Consider the following 19,500-nt stretch of genomic DNA (forward strand, 5'->3'; position numbering starts at 1 on the left):
TCAGTCTGAGCACTCAGAACCTTTTCCTTGAGCACTTCTACAGTACGTGAACCCAGAATCCTCTTGTGAAAATGATGAGATCTGTGAATTTATCTTACCTTGTGTATTTATTATTTACTTTTATTTTTAAAAATATATTTGTATTGATATCAGGAAGGGAGAGGGAGAGAAAGGTAGAAACATCAATGATGAGAGAGAATCATTGATAGGTTGCCTCCTGCATGCCCCACACGGGAAATTGAGCCCACAACCCAGGCATATGCCCTGACCGGGAATGGAACCATAACCTCCTAGTTCATAGGTCAACGCTCAACCACTGAGCCACCTCTGCCTGGCACAAAGCTATTTTTAATTTAAAGGAAGCTGAGGGAGGGGCGACAGAGCTCCTTACCTAAACACTTCCAAACATCTCAGAGCCCTAAATGGACTTAACTAAATCAGGAAAAGGCTTGAATAGGCTTGAAAACGAGCCTCTGCACTCCACAATGTTGCCTCCTATTTTAGATTGTGAATTTGTAGGAAATGGCGGGATTGATGTTTAAGGAGAAGCCACTGAAATGCTTCCCCGCAGCTGTTCTCATGTAAGAAAATTCTTATGGGCAGAAAAATGACTTCTTTTCTAAAAATACTGTAAATACGAGAAGGGTTATGGTATTTAAATAACAGCCTTTTTTTTTTTTTTTAACGTTATAGTGTCAGTAGGGCTCTGAAGCGTCTTAGAAAATGCCGTTTCTAATGCCAATGTCCTCTGTCCCAGCACCGTGCCCCTGGGAGCCGATCAGATCCTTCTTCGAGGCGCCCAGTTAAGAAACACGCAGTGGGTTCACGGAATAGTCGTCTACACTGGACACGACACCAAGCTGATGCAGGTGGGCTTTGTATCTGGGCAGACCTCCTCGGCCTCGGTCTTTGGGGCATGTGCTGTTTTTGGCTGTCGGTGCGATCGTCCCACACTTAGTAGACCATCTGTCACAGATCCCTGAGCCCCACTTTCTGCATCCAGACTCTCGTGCTTGGGTGAGTGGGCAGTGCCGTGGTTCACTGCACACACCACCCCAGAGCATCTCCCCAGAGACCGCCCGCTGCGCGAACTCTCAATGATCTTGCGTGTTGGCGCCATCGGCGGCATTTACTGACTATTGAAGGGATCCATGCAAGGTGTCTGCATGATGATGAGTGATCTGCCTGCCTTGAAGTATTCGTCTTATAATCTTATTTGAATACAGTGGTCAAATATTAGGACTTACTTTTCTTTTTCGTAACATTAGAAGAAAAACACGTGAAACAAATGTTGACCATTGTTTCATAGCATTTTTATGTTAGGCCATTTTTTAACAACCTTCATCCTAGCCATTTGTAATGTTTACACATGCCTGCGGATGCTCCTTCTATACATTTAGTATCATCAGTGTTCAGTGTTTAGAAGAGTGTGGGAAGCTCAGTTTGAAGACACTACATGAACAGCTGCTCTGAGGGCTGATTGATAACTTGGTACATTGTAAAGTCATGAAACTATAATCATCAGGCAAGTAATACTGCTATTAATGATTCCACCCCTAATTATTCTATAAGTTCTGTACGTCATTTCATATTGGTTATGGCATTTAATTTTCTGTCCTGAGAATGCCTTCTTTGTTAGCACAAATCTGGCATAATCATTTTTTTTTTTACATTAAAAACATCTGAGGAAACCTGTCTCTATTATTTTCTGCACCCAGGGCTGCCTAGATAGTTGCTGTGTCTGGTAAAAAATAGTTTCTCAGTGCCACCAAAATCTGGAAACCAGTGATCCTTCCATTATTGCTTTCAGACTTGGGAATTTCCAGTGGTCTGGCTCTGGGTTCATAGGCAACTTCTCTGCCTCTCTTCCTAAGCAGAGATGCTACTCTAGATGCTTCTAGTCTACCCCGTTTGCTTAAGTAGCCACGTAATACACTGTTCATCTTGTCTGCCACAGTACAAAAGCTGTGTTTGCAAAAGGCATGTTACTTCATTCTCCTATTATTGTTTTTGCTAGAGGCCTGGTGCACGGGATTTGTGCAATGGTGGGAGTGTATCTTGTGGGAATTGGCCCACTGTGGGAGCTCTGCTCATCCCAGTTAGCGAAGCAGCACTCCCACTATGAGAGCTCACTGACCACCAGGGGCAGCTCCTGCATTGAGCGTCTGCCCCCTGGTGGACAGTGGACATCACAGCGCCTGGTCGAGTGGTCGTTCTGGTTGTTCCACCATTCAGTCGCTGGGCTTTTATTATAGTAGGATATCTTAGAAAAAAGGCTTAGATGGCATAGCGGCTCTTAGAAAAAGAGCCTGTTAACCTGTGACAGCTTATTACATCTGTGATTATTATCTGTATAATGTTCAGGTACCTGCCCATGTCTAGTTTTTAAGTTTAATGAGGACCTTGTCATCCTCATCAAAATACTAGATACCTGTTACTAAATCATTGTACACATTTCTTACTACTCATCTTGTGTCTTTTTACAGAATTCAACAAGCCCACCGCTTAAGCTCTCAAACGTGGAACGAATTACAAATGTACAAATTTTGATTTTGTTTTGTATCTTAATCGCCATGTCCCTTATCTGTTCCGTGGGCTCGGCCATATGGAACCGACGGCATTCCGGAAAGGACTGGTATCTCAACCTCAGTTGTAAGCATGAAAGTGCTGGACACTTTCTTTTTCATTAAAACGTGTGCCGGTGTTTGTTTCACAGCTGACCTTGGGATTTCCTGTGATTTCTGAAAGGAGAACATTGTGGCCAAGATTCCTGGGCATTTAGTCTTCACTTTTCAATGTGATTTTCAGTAAAAATAAAAAGTTAGAATCTCTAAATTTTCAGGATCCTTAACAATAAAACGAGCTCTTCACAGTAACATAAAATGTGATTTTATTCATGTTATTCTCATGAATGTTATTCGTTTGTTTTAGAATATTCTAATGCAAGTTGTTAGACGGCTGTCTGGAAAAGAAACCAGACAGTATATTTAAAGCATCAAAAGTAGTTGACACGTTTTTAACATGTTTACATTGAATGTACTTTCACTTGAACTCCTGAGTGCAGTGAGTTCTGTGTTATCTGTCACCTTATCTGAGAGCAGGTGCTGTTAGTTTCCTTTGGAGCATTTATTCTCTATTTTATGGGATGAGGGCACCTCCCCTAACTATTTCTGGAAAGTAAGTTAGCAGGGCCTTTCGATGAGTCCTTGACCAACAAATACTTAATTTTCAAAGGTGTAAAGACATTCTAGGAAAATCTTTACAGCAACATTGATTTTTTTCCAATTATATTTTTATTATATTGATTTAGCTTGGCAGCTACTCCAAGTTTTTGTTGTGGGTTTTTTTAGTCATTGGTTTACTATTTCAACTTTAAAACCATCGCGACTACCATCAATTTGTTTCTTTGTGTACATTACAGTGTAGCTGGGATGACTGTTTTATTTTCATTATTGAAGATGAAGACTTTAATTTAACTAGAGCTGAGTTAATCTAGGATCCTGCCCTACCATTGTTTTTGCTGTCTGGGTTAGTTTTGCTGGTGCTGTTTTGTTTGTTTGCTTTTAAGGCATGCTTTAAATTGGAAGCACTTTCCAAAAGCTTATTCAAAAGTGGTTCTGCCCAGTTAAGATTTTTCATTTATAAACCCTCAGTCCTGTCCCTAATATCTCTAAACTTTGTGCTTGAAACAGAATTTGAAATGCTTGACAGTACTTTTACTTTTTAGTATCATTATGCATGTCTTAATGGGATTAATTAATATATTGTACACAAATAATGCTCTTCCATCTTGAAGAATGTTTTTTTGAGAATTAGGATATGTTATCAGCACAGTGTTCCTCCCAAACTATCAAGATATACTGTACTTTATGAAAAACTTTTGTTACGCTTAAAATTCTGATCAAAATAACATATATAAAACTATAAATGTTTTTCTTCCTACCTTCCCCAACAGATGGTGGAGCTAATAATTTTGGACTGAATTTCCTGACCTTCATCATCCTTTTCAATAATCTCATTCCTATCAGCCTATTGGTTACATTGGAAGTGGTGAAATTTACCCAGGCATACTTCATCAATTGGGTAAATATGAATGATTATTGTTTCTTATCTCTCAAAACATATCTTTTCCTGATAGGATCTTTTGATTTCTTTGGAGGGAAAAAAAAATCTTAATTATACCTTACCTTTTGTTGACTACAAGGTAATATTTCAAAATATTTTAAGCCTAATACAATTGTAATAAGGTTATTTGACATGTGAAAATTGGTAACAAAATCTCTCATCTCAATATCACCCAAGTTTATGGACCAGACATCTGCAAAAAGTAGGTCTCTAGTTCAAGAAAACTATTTTGTTTTTTTAAATATATTTTATTGATTTTTTACAGAGAGGAAGGAAGAGAGATAGAGAGCTAGAAATGTCGATGAGAGAGAAACATCGACCAGCTGCCTCTTGCACACCCCCTACTGGGGATGTGCCCGCATCCAAGGTACATGCCCTTGACCGGAATCAAACCCGGGATCCTTCAGTCCACAGGCTGACGCTCTATACACTGAGCCAAACCAGTTTCGACAAGAAACCTATTTTGCATTATATAGTGGGCGTGGGGGAAAGAAAACCAGGGGGGTTGAAGTTAAAATATTCTCATTCTACAATTTACTAGCTGTGTGAGCTTTGGCAAGCCACTCAACTTCTTTGAGCCATATTCCCTTGGACACTCAAGCAGGAATGATAAATAGAGTTTACCTGCTTCTCCCAGTGGTTCCATAAATCCCAGAAATCTTACAACATAGCGGACAGCTTCGTAAACAATTGAGCACTATAAAAATAATACTGTATGCACTTCTTGTAGCAGCCAGGGCTCCTGCCATGTTTTACACATCTATAGAGTTTATGCTACCACACTATAAACAATTTCAGCTGCACTTGAATTCTTCCTTTTTTTCCCCCCCTTAAATATTGTTTTAAATCTTGGGAAAATGTGCTGGACATCTGTTTCCTAAATGTTTTATTTATAAAATACATTGCTCTTCCTCTGTTTTATTTTTACCAAACTTAAATTAATGAATTTATGTAAATTAAATTAATATCCAGGCCTGGTGTGCCTGAAAGTTTAATTTTTCTTTTATTTTGAGGAATTGTGGTATTATCTTTTGATGTTTCTTTTTAAATAGCTTTAAAGTCTTTCTATTGGAACAATATTAGGATTTTTAAAAATATAACTGATGCTGCTTTTGTAACTGCTCATTATCTTCCCACGGTAAATGATCCACCTCAGCTGTCAGTCTCTTAATTCATTGGTAAAAGATCCATATAAATCTAGGATGAGCTGCAAGCATAGCTCGCTTCATGCAGGAGATACATAACCAGAAATATTCTGTAATGTAATAAAGTTTGTACAAATACGTTTAAAACTCATTGAAGGTTTTCCACTTATAATCAGAAGTAATAAAGTTGTGAATATCAAATCAAATAACTAGTCAATTTCATTGCTATTTTATTTGAATTTTCAAAAATAATATTTGCTTGAAATAAGTACATAATTTTAGTGGTGGGTGACCCCGGCAGACCTTTCAACCACCTTTCTGATACACAGAGATTTTTTTAACCTATCTGACGGAAGAGATATCTCTTTCCAGCAGCTTATTCTTTGTGTGGAAATAAGATTAGTAGCAGCCTCATTTTGATCCTGGTTCTGCTCAGATCTTTCATGAAAATTGTCTCATCCTGTTTCCAAATACTAGCCTTGTAAAACATTTGAAATTGACTGTCATGCCAATTCTGTTATCATATCCCCTCTCCCCATTTAATGTTCTCCATTTCCTTCGGTTCTTCATTTCATTTGATTTCCAACTTCCTCCCCCTTCCAGTCACTCCTCTCCAAACATTGCCCCATTGTTTAATTTCCCTCTTCAATCATGGCACCCACAACTCAACAACCTACTCCAGGAATGTCATTGAGCAGTCTGAAATGCAGATATGAAGAAGTCAGATTTCACCTTTTCATGTGACATGTGAAAATCAGTCAACTCTGATCATTAAAATGTTCTGCTATAAAGAATATTAAATTTTATGGGATTAGGAGTCAAAACTCATATTTCTCGGGTGCAAAGCAAGAACAAATTGGTGTGTAAACTATACGTTTCTCTTTAGGTTTTGAGAATGCACTCTTTTTGCTTTCAAGTGCATATCATGTAAGAAACTTAGCCAAGAAAGTACAATTGGTTAGAATCCAGTAGGTCATTTTCCCAGGGGTGTGAAGTTGTACTTATTGTATTAATATTTAGTTGCTGTGATTTTAGCTCACATTAAGCACTTACATTGTGTCAGACCCCATAGGAAGCACATACATTATCTAACATACATTATCTTGTTTAATCCTTACAGTCAGTCTGATATCCAGAGACGTGCTCTACCAGTCACATTGCTCTGCCTTTACTGTGATTCTAGATTGAGCACTGTTCAGGGAAATCAACTGAAATGGTATAGGGATGGCAAAAGCTGCGAGTGATTATGTACACAACTTACCAATTAAAATGAAATTTCACTCAGTGTCTTATGACTAGTTGTACTCACGGATTTATTTTATTTTTAAAAAGGATCTCGACATGCACTATGAGCCCACAGACACTGCTGCTATGGCTCGGACCTCTAACCTGAATGAGGAGCTCGGCCAGGTAAATGGTATTTCTCATTTATGTGTTGACGTGGAAGTCAGATTCTTTGTGATTTAGAAATGCAGAAGGCAACTATTAATGTTTGTGGCAGCTACTTTGTATGAATTGACAATTCCTAATTTTCTATTACTTGAATAATCACATAAATACATATTAGTACATAACCATCAATTTTCATTTATAGTAAATGAAGTTGTAAATGCATTTAAAGCATATTTTGCTCTCAAATAAGGTATTGTACTGAGAAGTGTCCTTCAGTATAAAATCCGACTAGTAGTAAAGTATTGGCAATTTTTACGTTATAAACTCTCAGTTTAAAAATTGTCCATAGCTTTTGACCAGAAGGGAAGAAAAAAGTTAATTCATCAATGAAGCTATGTAAATTGAACAACAGGAATAGTAGTCAAACAGGAATTTTAGATTTACAATTCATACACATGTATATCTGTCATCCATTTATTCAAACAAGGTGGGGCAAAAGTAAGTGTACAGTTTTACAGTGGTGAGTACACGAAGTACAGAATTTATTCTTACATAATTATTTATCCGTTGTTGTATTGTTTTCTGTATAAACTATAAACCCACTTTTGCCCCACCCTGTACTGGCTAAGAAAAGATTCTTCTTGTTTTGTGCCCTGGCCAGTTGCTAACTCTTATTTTTTAAATAGCATTTAGACCAGAATCAGCCTTTTCCTTACCAGGTCAGATGTTGTATGAAGTTCATTGCAGAAGCAAATGCCTGTTCTTCGATTATGTGGAGAAATGCTGGGAGAGGTTTTAGTGCCCCATAAAAGTTAAGTAGCAGTAAATGCACTTTCTGGTGGAAATTCATTCCACATCGAGGCAGATTTCTGTTTGACCATCGTTTCTCTAATACCTTGAGAGTCAAACATGAAATGGTTTACTGTTCCAATACTAAACCAATATAGTTGAACATATTCCTTTATATGTTATAAGAAGTCCACTAATAGCATTCCATTGTGCCCCTACGATGTAACAGAATTGATAAAAAGAATAATTTGAGGGGTTTTTTCCCCCCTCTCTGTAGAAGACTGGCATAAAAAGACTTCTGAAATTTTAGTGAGACCTTTTAAACTCTCTTTTTTTTTAGGTAAAATACATCTTTTCTGACAAAACTGGAACTTTGACGTGCAATGTGATGCAGTTTAAGAAGTGCACCATAGCTGGGGTTGCTTATGGGTAAGTTTTTCCTCTTTAAATAGAATATGAAATACAACTTAATTAGTGCTAGCAATTTGGTACATTTTGAGAGTTCTTTTAGTGGAGGTTTTGTTTTGTTTTTTTTTTTAATCTGGAAAGCAGCAGTTTTACTTTCAACAGATATGTATGTGTTGTGTTTTATATTTGGAACCACCTCTGCCTGATAACATTGCCGTGTTTAGAGCTGCTCGCGGTCTGTACCTGGTACAAACACCCCTCCCTCTGTGTTGTCGTTAAGTTAGGGTACAGCTGGCACGTGGTAGGAGCATGCAATCTGGCCTTGGGCACTTTTCAAGTTAAACCTTATTCTTGTTTCTCTGATAACTTGTCCTTTTGACTTGTTTTTGTTTGTTTGTTTTTTTCTTTTTTCATCATCTCTCCTCTTTTCAGTCACAGAACAACTTACATTTCTGGTGATGGGAAGGAAGTAGGGACATGAACCTCTTAAACCCAGGGAAGAATTAATGAGTATCAGCAAAAACTTTTATCAGGAGGCTAATGTCTCTTTGCATGTGCTGTTGAACACTCATTTTTTTCTCATATCCAGGTATGCCTACCTGAACTGTTCAAAATCCTTGTTTTCTTTTTAATATGGCTTTTTTACATTGGATTTGAGAGAGAGAGAAAGTGAGAGGGAGAGAGAAAAAACAAACAAACAAATGCAAAACATCGATGCAGGCATTCCACACCTCCCTAGCCTCTGCAGGCCCCTGGGCAGCATGGGAAGGCGGAGAGGAGGCTCCGGGCCAGAGCAAAAAGGTGGGAGCGAAGGCAGTGCCAGCCGCCAGGGGAAGGAAGGCCATTCTTGCACGAATCTTCATGTATCAGGCCTCTGCTGTGACTATAAAAGGCTTCTAAACTGTTCAGCTAAAAAGTCATTTGATTGAATGGTTTTTTCACGTCATAGCGACAGGCTGTTCATTTGAGAAGCATGTTTATGTTTCTGGGCTTAGGTGCCATGGTGCACCTTTCCTCTTGATCTGAAGATCTGCTAATTCTCTTAGACCGAAAAGCCTCTCGTCACCCCAACCCCGAATTTACTTCTGGCCTCACTGTGTGGTCAGCCACGGAAGCAGGAGAGGTGCAGCCATGCTTTTAACATTGTGTATGTGAGGCCCACAGTAATCACACGAGAGGAGGAAAGACGTGTCAAGATTCGAGAGTTTGTTGTATGATACTTGCTGATAGACTTAGGGTAATGTTGGTTTTTATACAAATTCTGCATCCATCCCGAAATGCGATTATTAGAATTACCTGTTTGATAATTGGCATCCTTTTTTTACTTTGTCCATTTTCCAATTGAAGAAGCGTTTCAAAATAGTCATTATTGATGGTGAGTTTCTCAGAGCAGAAAGCTAGAATGGTCTCTAGGTATACTCTTTCCATCTGCATTTTATTAGGTTGGTTATTTGTTTGTTGTTTGATTCTTGGAAAAGGTCCTTCAGCACTTGCAGGTAGTAGTTCTGTAGAGCAGTGTTCTTCCTGTGTCTGCTGATGATGTTGTCATTAACTGTATATGGCAGAGTGGGGTTGAGACTGGTAAATATTAAAGTAGTGTTCGCGTTCAGAATTATCCTCATTTAGATTTTAGATTAAGTTTTCAGGGAAACAAATTTCCTCTTTGGGAAAATAACCTCTCAATATCAAAATAACTCATAACACATGAGTTCTAGTTGTGCCTTTGTTACTAATTCACTGTGACCATGGAGAATTCCTTTCAAATATTCCAAACTCTTTAAAAATGAAGGTGGTGAGAGCAGGTGATTCCCCCCCCCCCCAGAGTTTGGAGCAAGGAAATATTTATTGCTTAAGGTTTAAGGCCTGGCTCAAGAAGATCAGAAAAGTAATTCTCAAATACATCCTGAGAGAGTTCAAAATTCAGGAGCTTTAGATATGATGGGAAGGAAGAATGGGTGAAGGGAAGAGGTGGGTGGGGACTGTGGGCAGCAAAGGCATCTAAATCCTTCTGTTCCCCCACAGATCCGAGTTCGGTTCTGGAATTATTAAAAAGCAGGTGATCTTTAAGGTGTTTTTGCCTAGGTATAAAATTCTAACATATTTAGAAAATTTTTATAAAAGGTGTTTCTTTGTTTGCAAATTTTAACTGTATACACAGAAATATGTTTCTTTTTCCAGTGTTGCATCACGCTTTCAAGAATACCTAAAGCCTTGTTGAGTGAGGCCAGTTGTTCAACTGCTTCCAATAACCATGTATGGGTTGTATATGTGCTTTTAGGATCCTTCACCCTGACTGAGCTTTTAATAACATCCTCTCCTCCAAACAGACTGATGGTCAGGCAGTAGGAGCATCCGCCTTGTGGAGAGTTGTGAATAGCTGAAGGCTTTAGAGAAACCGTTAGCTTACGTCCACCAAACGCCACAGGAAAAAGTAATTACTGTGAGCCGCCTCTCTGTGGGAACGGCTTGGGTGATGGGAGTTCCGACAGGGAAATAGCGCACTTCCGTGACCCCACGTGCCCTGCAGCAGTGTCTAACGCTTGTAACACGGGGAACTGTTAGGTAGGCGCACTTCCGGCTCCCACAGAAGGAAGCATGGTGTGTGCCCCTCCAGGATGTGGCAGAATAAAGGAAAATAACGGTCTTGCACATACTAACAAATGCCTTTGGGGCTACAGTTTCAGAGCTGGTGTTTTTTTCAGCATTTTTAAGCAGTGAGGGAAAGCCTCACTTAGGTAGAGCCAATGGTCAGTTGTTTTGCTTTTATCTGGTTCAAGGGCAAGATGAAGTCTCTTGATAGTGTAATCTTTACCTAGTTCTGTGTATTCCATAGGTTTGTTAGAAGATACTATTTAACACTTAAAACAATGCTTCAAAAATTACTCTTGATTAACTTATTCTCATTTCACGTGAACTTTGCCCCAAATTGGATTTGTGGTGGGCAATGACATAAAAATATTTGTACACTCTAGCCAGTTTGGCTCAGTGAGTAGAGCCTGTGGACTGAAGGATCCCAGGTTTGATTCTGGCCTTGGTTGCGGTGTGGAGCTTGCAGGAGGCAGCCAATCAATGATTCCCTCTCATCATTGATGTTTCTATCTCTCCCTCTCCCTTTATCTCTGAAATCAATAAAAATATATTTAAAACAAGCCAAAACTGGTTTGGCTCAGTGAGTAGAGCATTGGCCTGTGGACTGAAGGGTTCCGGGTTTGATTCTTTCTTTTTTTTTAATTTTTATATTTTATTGATTTTTTACAGAGAGGAAGAGAGAGGGATAGAGAGTTAGAAACATTGATGAGAGAGAAACATCGATTAGCTGCCTCTTGCACACCCCTTACTGGGGATGTGCCCATAACCAAGGTACATGCCCTTGACTGGAATTGAACCTGGGACCTTTCAGTCCGCAGGCCGACGCTCTATCCACTGAGCCCAACCGGTTTCGGCTCTGGGCTTGATTCTGGCCAAAGACACATGCCTTGGTTGCCATGTGGGGCAGCCAATTGATGATTCCCTCTCATCATTGATGTTTCTATTTCTCCGTCTCCCTTCCTCTCTGAAATCAATAAAAAAATATATTTTAAAAAATAAAAATATTTGTACAATGAAATAAAAAAATTTGCCCCCATCCGAATTAAAATCAGCAAATGTGTCTTTCTATTCACGTGACTAGAGGTGAAAGCTGGGTAAACACCATGAATCTCTCTATTTGCCTTCCTGGGTGAATGCTAATCTCCTGCTAGGTCTGAGGCACCTTAGATAATGGGACTGTAAGGGTGAGCAAAAGTTCACAGGGTTCCTGCCCCCTAGAGTTGATAGCCTAATTGGGGGTTAATGGCTGTTGATTTAGCAATCATACAGACCATTAGAACACAGTACAAAGGTCTATGGGAGTCTGCCATGGGGGGTTGATGTAATCAGGGAGGTCAGGGACTGCTCCCTAAGAAGGCGATACTTGAGTTGAGATCTAAGACGGAGTCTGATTCAGTGAAGAGCTTATTACCAGGCAGATGGAACAGCCCTGACCAGACGTGTAAACAAAGGCGAAGGAATCATCAGACCGTGCAGACACACCAGCACTGCCGGAGCTGCGATCACAGGAAACTCCTGCAGACAGGATCAATAGCAGCGTGTGGGCGGCCTGCTGCTCATCACACTGCACAGTGCTCAGCATCTGCCAGGGCGGGCCAGGGGGTGGGGGGCCCTGAGCCTGGAGGGCTGTGGTGGTGAAACTGCCTGACTTGAGAAGTAGGACAGGTGTGTGAGATCAGGGGCTGCTGGGCAACACCGGTGCAACCTGACACAACCTTGGACAGTGTGGCTGCTTGGGTAGCACACCCCCTGCCCCTGCCTTGTACAGTCTGGAGTCCAAGCCTTGAGGCTGGTCAGAAGCGATTGCCTTGAACACTGCAGTGTTCACTGCCATTGCCTTTTCTGGGAGTCCTGCCCTCAAGGGGCTAGGTTAGCTCTTCCTCTCACGCTATACAAAAGTCCTTTGGTAGGAGAGGATGCTGAGTGAGTAGAAGGGACTGCCCCCGTGTGGTTGGAGTGGATACTGCACTGAGGCAGCTCAGCGCCTTGGAGGTGGAAGAGGTGCTCTGATTGACAGGGCCAGTTTGGTGAAGGGAAAGAGAGTGGAGTGGTCACTTAGGGAGTGAGAGGTCCCAGGGAAGTTAATCGTACATTTCTCAAAAGTAACAAACATTTTACATTGGCCCTGAACTCTTCATTTTTAAAAAGTTTACCTATACCTCATAGATTTAATTTAAAAGAAAAATATTGAACGGACATTTATAACAAAAGAAATGGGAGATAAAATCTGTTCTAGTGGCTAAGAGAGTAAATCTTAAATGTTTTTGCCACAAAAAAAGAAATGATAATCGTGTGAGGGGATGGGGATGTTAGCTAAGGCTATTATGGTAATTGTTTTGCAGTATATAGAAGTATCAAACAAACACATGGTACATCTTAACCTTACACTGGTACATGTCTGTTATACCTCAGGAAAACTAGGGGAAAATGATCAATAAAAATGAAACTTTATAAATACATGCATACGTAAGAGAAAATCTGCTCTGTGATGTGTTCTGGGCCACTTTTGACAGAATGTATGACTGGCTGGTTAAAGTAAAAGCTATACATCCATCCCATGTTCCTAGTGCTCACCTGAGCTAATTAATGGAGGAAATTAGGTCTTCATGAACATGCTTCTTGTTTGAGATGCTAAATGGTTTAATAACTGAATTATGATATAAGTGGAGTTTTTGAGAAAAATCTTAAAATGTGGTTCTATTTCATTTATATAAATGTAATTAATTCATTTTACCTGCTTAACGAACCATCACCTCATGAAAGTCCGATTTACTTCTAAAATATATGTGGTGAACTTCACCGGTGTGGTTGTTTGTTCCTAGGTATTAGCATGTTTATTTCATTAAAACACTTGATTCTGATTATACAGTACGTGATTGAGTTTCCATTGGCTTTGTCGTTAAACCGCTAAGTTTAAATATTTCCTACTGAATCCTGGATTCTGTGCAAAATATCAGTAAATCTCATGCTGAAGAGGCAAGGTAGCTATCCAGTTATAGAATAACTTTATGAACCTGCTTATTTGCCATAAGTGATCATTCTACTTACTGTACTAACTGCCATTCTTCCAGAATCAGCTAAAAATTCATTTTCTTAACTTTTTGAAGATCCATCAGCCTTTCTGTGACTATTCTTCATCTCTTTCTGTCCCTCTTCTTGCTTTCTGAAGCCATGTCCCTGAGCCTGAGGATTATGGCTGCTCTCCTGATGAATGGTAAGCTCCATGGACCTTTTCTGTCTCACTGATTCCTTTAAAAGGCTTGCATTTTATTGTTTTGTTAGACACATTTCACTACTGTTGAGAAAAGCATTACTGATCAGGTATGGTGGCATGCTGTAAAGTAGGTAGTTGTTGAAATTCATGAAATATCCTTGATTTCCTATTGAATAACCTTTACTCACTTTATAGACATTTAGTTTAAAGCTTAGGCTCGTCAAAGTTTTACAGTGTGTATCGACAATAAAGTCTGGAATAACCCACCTGGGGCCCCTGCGCTGTGAACTTGCTAAGATTTCAGTTACAGCTCCAGAAACTCCGTTTTTTAGCTCAGCATTGCCACCTTCTGCCGCTATGCATGGACTCAGCTGAGCTACAGAAACATGCTCCTGAAACATACCCAAGGAGTGATGTCTCCTGTACATTTCTTTTCATTCATTTATTAAATCTCTTTGGGGGACTAGAAAATGGACTTTTTAAAAATCAAATGTCTGGAATAAATGATGAAAGACTATGCTACAAGGACTAGAGTTAAATGGGATGTAATTAATTTTACAATTATTAAAGATGGCATTTTACAGGTTTAATTTCAATATTTTGGGTTGTTTTTTTTTTACTTTGAAAATCCCTCCTCCAAAAACAATAGTAAAATTAAAAAATAAAATAAAATCCCTCCTTCATGAATTTATATTTTCATTTAGAGTTGTATAAGTTAATATGTTGATATTTCTATAATTCATCATGATTTGATGGCAAATGAAATTTCAAGAAACAGGTTTCTTTAGTGCTGGTAATTGTGGAAAATATTGCGGCTTTATAAGTGGCTACATTTTTATTTTCAGGTTGTGCATGTTTTGTATGATTAAATCACATTTCTAATATGTATGGAAGTCCAAAAATATCATTTAATATTATTCAACTTAGATTTTATTTCAGTACAGTAGATGTTTGGTAACGATTTGCAGTAAAGCTCATGATACCTAGGGGTTAATGACAGGCAGCTGTTTGGTTCATGTGATAATTGATGAGTCATCTCATTTCAGCTCATTGCTTGGAATGTCATGGATTTGAACACCTACACACAACTGAATAATTTTTAAAAATATGCCAGAGCATCTTACTGTTGGTGGATAATTCGAGTTTAATGGTGTAGATATTCCCTTTCATTTAACATTTTGATAATATAGTTAAAATGTTGAGTATATTTTTTATTTGTTGCTTTTCTATAACATCAAATAATTCTGTTAGGCCCTGCCATGTCATACCAACATGCCAAGGTTACAGGTTCAATTTCCCATAGGGGCACATACAAGAAGCAACGAATAAACATCTAAATACGTGGAACAACAAATTGATGTTCCTCTTTCTCTCTTCCTTCCTCCCTCCCTCTCTCTATCAAATCAATAAGTAAAAATTTTAAAAATCTATTAATTTTTTTATTGTTAATCCTCAGCCAAGGATATTTTTGCTGTTGCTTTTCAGAGAGAAGGGAGGCAGACCAGGGGAGAAAGAGAGAGAGAGAAACATCGATGGGAGAGAGACACATGAATTGGTTGCCTCCCGGAAGCACCCTGACCACCCCAACCAGCGGGAAGGGAGCAAACCTGCAACCCAGGCCGGAAGAGACACTGTGCAACTTGTTCAAGGGCACCCGGGAGATCAGGGACTTGAACCCGGGACCCTTTGGTGTTCAGACCGGTGCTCTCACCACTGAGAACACCTGCCAGGGCCATTCTATTCATTTTAAACATCGCTCCTTAATATGGAATTAGGGCACATTTCTCTAAGATAACTCACTTATTCGTAAAAGAAGGGATTTGCCTTTACCATATTTTAATTAAAATTGAATGGAAATGCTAAAGATTGTTGTTTGTTTACTCATGCCATTTAAAATATCCTATTTTTGACAGAGGTGATGTCATAACTGCTATCACTGTTGGAAAGAGAGGATGTTATTTTATCTAGTTTAATAGGTCTTTTTGTAGAACCTCCTTTTGGAAAATTTGATACTTGACCTTCTAAGCTAGGTAGCTCCAAATAAAAATGCCAGCTTTTTCATAAATTGTACTTTTCCACTTGCAGTTACATATAAATTTATATATTTGTAATATTTTTAAAAAATAAAAACTTAGGGATGACTTTTGCCACTTTTATAACTAAACTAGAGTCCCGATGCCCGAAATTCATGCCTTCCCTCCCTCGGCTGCTGGCTTCCCTCCAGCACCCGGAACCTGGGCTTCCCGCCAGCTGCCCGCAGGCGCCTGGGACCCAGGCTTCCCTTGCCACCCTGGCTTTATCTGAAAGGTCGCCCGGAAGGATGTCTGGTCTAATTATCGTATTATCTTTAATTATTGTAGATGAGCTTTATTTAAATATATCCTTGGGTTTCCCATCTATCAAAGATGATGTGGGCCTGCAAAGATGAAGGAACAGAGACTGGATGAGCTTATGCTGTGTCTCAGTCCTGTGCAGGGTAGGGTCAAGGAGGCAGACTCCGACTTCTGACCGCCCACGTTCACATCCTGCCCCTATTGGGGACCCTGCACAAGGTGCACAATCATCTTCCTGCCCGTACTCACCTGGTGGAAGGTGGACTTCACAGGGAGGTTGTAAGGATTAGTGAGTTCTGTTTGCAAGGGGCGTAGAAACATCTTTGGCCGTGGAGCGCTCACAGAGAACGTTAGCTCTGGTGTCTCTCATTAACCTCCGGACATATTTGAGGCACTGTGATGGACATGACTCTTCTGAGGTTGGTGAAATTTAGGTAAGGAAGCCCCACACTATACAACCAGCAGACGTGGGAGCCTGGTTACCAAGTGGGAGCTGCTCACATTACATACACCCTATAGACTGTAAACACTTCGGAAGAGAACTGCTTTTAGAGCGCCAGAGGTCTTTGCTATTTGTCATGCTACTTTTTCTTCGCTTCTTGTTTTGTTAAGGTGGGAAGAACAGGTGAAATTAAACTGCAGAAAAGTTAGCCTGGGGACATCAGTTTTGCACGTTCATAAAGCTAGCATTCCCCCACCTCATCCGATTGGTTCCATGTTGCCAGTGACACCGATACCAAAAGTGTGGTCCTGGTTGAATCCTGCGCTCCAGGCACCTGACCACGTCTTTAAATGGCTGGTCTGCAGGGGAAAGCCAGAGTGTGATGACTGCATAAGTCCAGAATCTGGAAGTTCATTCCTGTCTGTCAGCGGCTTCCCTTTTCAATGTGAAGTTCATTGAATTCCATGTTTAAAACCTGTGTCTGCATGCATTTTACTGCCCTACTGTATTTACCACAAAAATGTTGTTAAAAAAAAAAAACAACCATAATATTTAACATTTAAATGTGTGTAGATTTTTTTCCATTTAGTTGAATTTAAAGGCAAACCTAGGATGTAGTAACCCTTTCATTAAAGATAATTGGATGATGGCTGAAGCTCTACTTGCTTATATATATTAATATAAATAGTTTAGAGAGAGAAAATCATTGCCTAGCCACTTCAAAATTAGTGTGGTTTTGTTGTTATTGCCAACTACCATAAACTATCATATAACCTTACAGATTAGTTCTTTCTATAAAAAAAATTTTACCATTGCAGGGAAAAATAATCTGCTTATTGTCAACATTCATGTAGCCCTAAGATATGGCTATTTTCCAAAACTATATATTTCCATACCCATTTTTTCTAGTGCTTATTGTGGAAGAGATTCAAGCATAGACAAAAGTATTCATCAACTCACTTCAATAATAAGCACTCACTACCAATTTCAATTAATGTATACCTTTCCCACACTATTATTTTGAAGTAAATTTCAGATAACATATTTATTTCTTCTTCTTTTTTTTTAAATATTGTTTTACTAAGACTTATCCATATTGTTGCCTAGAGCTGAAATTTGTCCATTTTTTAAAAATATATTTTATTGATTTTTCACAGAGAGGAAGAGAGAGTGATAGAGAGTTAGAAACATCGATGAGAGAGAATCATCTATCAGCTGCCTCTTGCACACCCCATACTGGGGATGTGCCTGCAACCAAGGTACATACATGCCCTTGCCCGGAATCGAACCAGGGACCTTTCAGTCCGCAGGTCGACGCTCTATCCACTTATCCAAACCAGTCCTTGCCATATTTATTTCTTCTTAACTACTTCATATAGCTCCATATTATTCTTTCTGATAAGTTTTTTTACATTAATGCTAATGAGGGTTAATTCTCCAGAAAAAAATTACCTTAAAGTGTTCTGTCCTTAGTCATTTCACAGTGATTTTTGGTATTATCATAATATCATTGGATAGTGTCTGGTCTCCTTTATTTTCTCATTTCATTCTGTATGTAATTATGGATGGGATGAGTGGCGTTTCTTTATTCAGCTAGGCTCTCTGAAACAATCTCCCGGGTGTGACTGCATCATAACCCGGTATAATGCGACCAAGTCAGAGTCAGTCTTCAAAGTGACAGGTGATCTATGTATTCCAGTGAGGCGGCTGTTTCACAGGATGTCTGGGAGCCCCTCTTTTGTAATTGCCTTGGGAATTACTACAGTCATGTGGAAAAGCAGGCCTCATCACCAGTGGCCAACAAAAATGTTATTGAATTTGATCGCTTGCTTATCATCTTGAACTTTACTGGACCTGACTCTGAATAACAAATTTACTTCTAAAAATGAAGCCTTCTTTAGAGGAATTTTGATTTGGAACCAATAGCACCATTCAAAAGCAGGATATACACTTCTATTTAATAAAATGCTTTACAATCACACTGCCTTTCGTCTTCCTGTGTGTGCATGTGTGTAATATGTGCAGGTGTATAATGTACACATTTAGTTTACATGTGGGATGTGTATATTTCAGATGGCTGACATAGATTTTGTTCTTGTGTGTGTTTTTTTTAAATTTAAGTTTGATTTATGTTTTAAGTTCATAATGCTTTAACATGTTACAGAAGGAGAGGTTTTCCTCTGTTCCCTCTCTTGGAGCCCTCCTTTTCCCCTCCTGAAGGGGCCAATGGAACCAATTTTAGCTCTATTCTTCCAGATCTGTACAAACATGTATTTTTTTTCTCACATTTTGATAGAGAGTGAGGCATACTGCACAGTTTTGTACCAGCTTTCTTTTGGCTCTGCATTCTTGAGAGTTGTCCATATTCCATGAATAGCTACCCATTTTTTGTATAGTATTCTATTATGTGGATGTACCAAGTTTTTTAAAGCAACATCCCTGATGGAATTTGGGTTATTTTAATCCTTTGCTATTAAAAATGTGCTGCAAAAAAAATGAATACATGTAACATTTTGCTCCAGGCAGATCATTAGTATAAATTCCCAGAACTGGGATGACCGGATCAAAGGATCCATGCATTTAAATGTTGACAGAAATTGCCCATTTGCCCTGTGGAAATGGAACCAATTTTCATCATCGATGAGACATGATTTAACTTTTTCCATAATCACAAAGGCACAGGACTGTCAAACTTTTATTTCTGTCAAATATGAATTTCATTTCTCTCATTATATTTAAAGGCTGAACTTAAAATATGCTTAAAGCCAATTATATTTCCTTCTGTATGAACTGTGTTTATATTCTTTGCTCATTGTTCCATTGTATTGTTGATCTTTTTCTTATTGATTTCTGAGTGCTTTCTGTTTTATGAAAATTAGCCTTCCATATGTGAGTTGGAAATAATTTTTCCCAGTTTGTTGTTTTTAGCTTTTGACTTTGCAGTGTTTTTGCTCTGCAGAAATGTTTTAGCTTTATGCAGTCAGATTTATCTGTTTTGTTTTCTGAACTATATATGATAGATGTTTATGTATTTCCTACTTTCTATTTTTTAAATTATCCCAT

At 39.0% G+C, this 19,500-nt stretch overlaps 1 protein-coding gene across 4 annotated transcripts in view; it reads left to right on the plus strand.

Annotated features, from left to right (window-relative positions):
• Window positions 1-19,500, plus strand: part of ATP8A1 (ATPase phospholipid transporting 8A1) — a 200,481-nt gene that overhangs the window by 65,992 nt on the left and 114,989 nt on the right. For 2 of the 4 annotated variants that reach the window (XM_084900562.1, XM_084900561.1), the window contains exons 10-15: window positions 758-869; window positions 2,487-2,652; window positions 3,956-4,083; window positions 6,603-6,680; window positions 7,792-7,880; window positions 13,618-13,662. In XM_084900562.1, the coding sequence (XP_084756688.1) occupies window positions 758-869; window positions 2,487-2,652; window positions 3,956-4,083; window positions 6,603-6,680; window positions 7,792-7,880; window positions 13,618-13,662 (618 nt within the window). The remainder of the gene's footprint in view (window positions 1-757; window positions 870-2,486; window positions 2,653-3,955; window positions 4,084-6,602; window positions 6,681-7,791; window positions 7,881-13,617; window positions 13,663-19,500) is intronic. The other 2 variants (XM_084900563.1, XM_084900564.1) reach the window with 1 other exon arrangement.

Source organism: Pipistrellus hanaki, assembly GCF_964339955.1.
Source record: "Pipistrellus hanaki genome assembly, chromosome: 1".
In the NCBI taxonomy this organism is placed as follows: domain Eukaryota; kingdom Metazoa; phylum Chordata; class Mammalia; order Chiroptera; family Vespertilionidae; genus Pipistrellus; species Pipistrellus hanaki.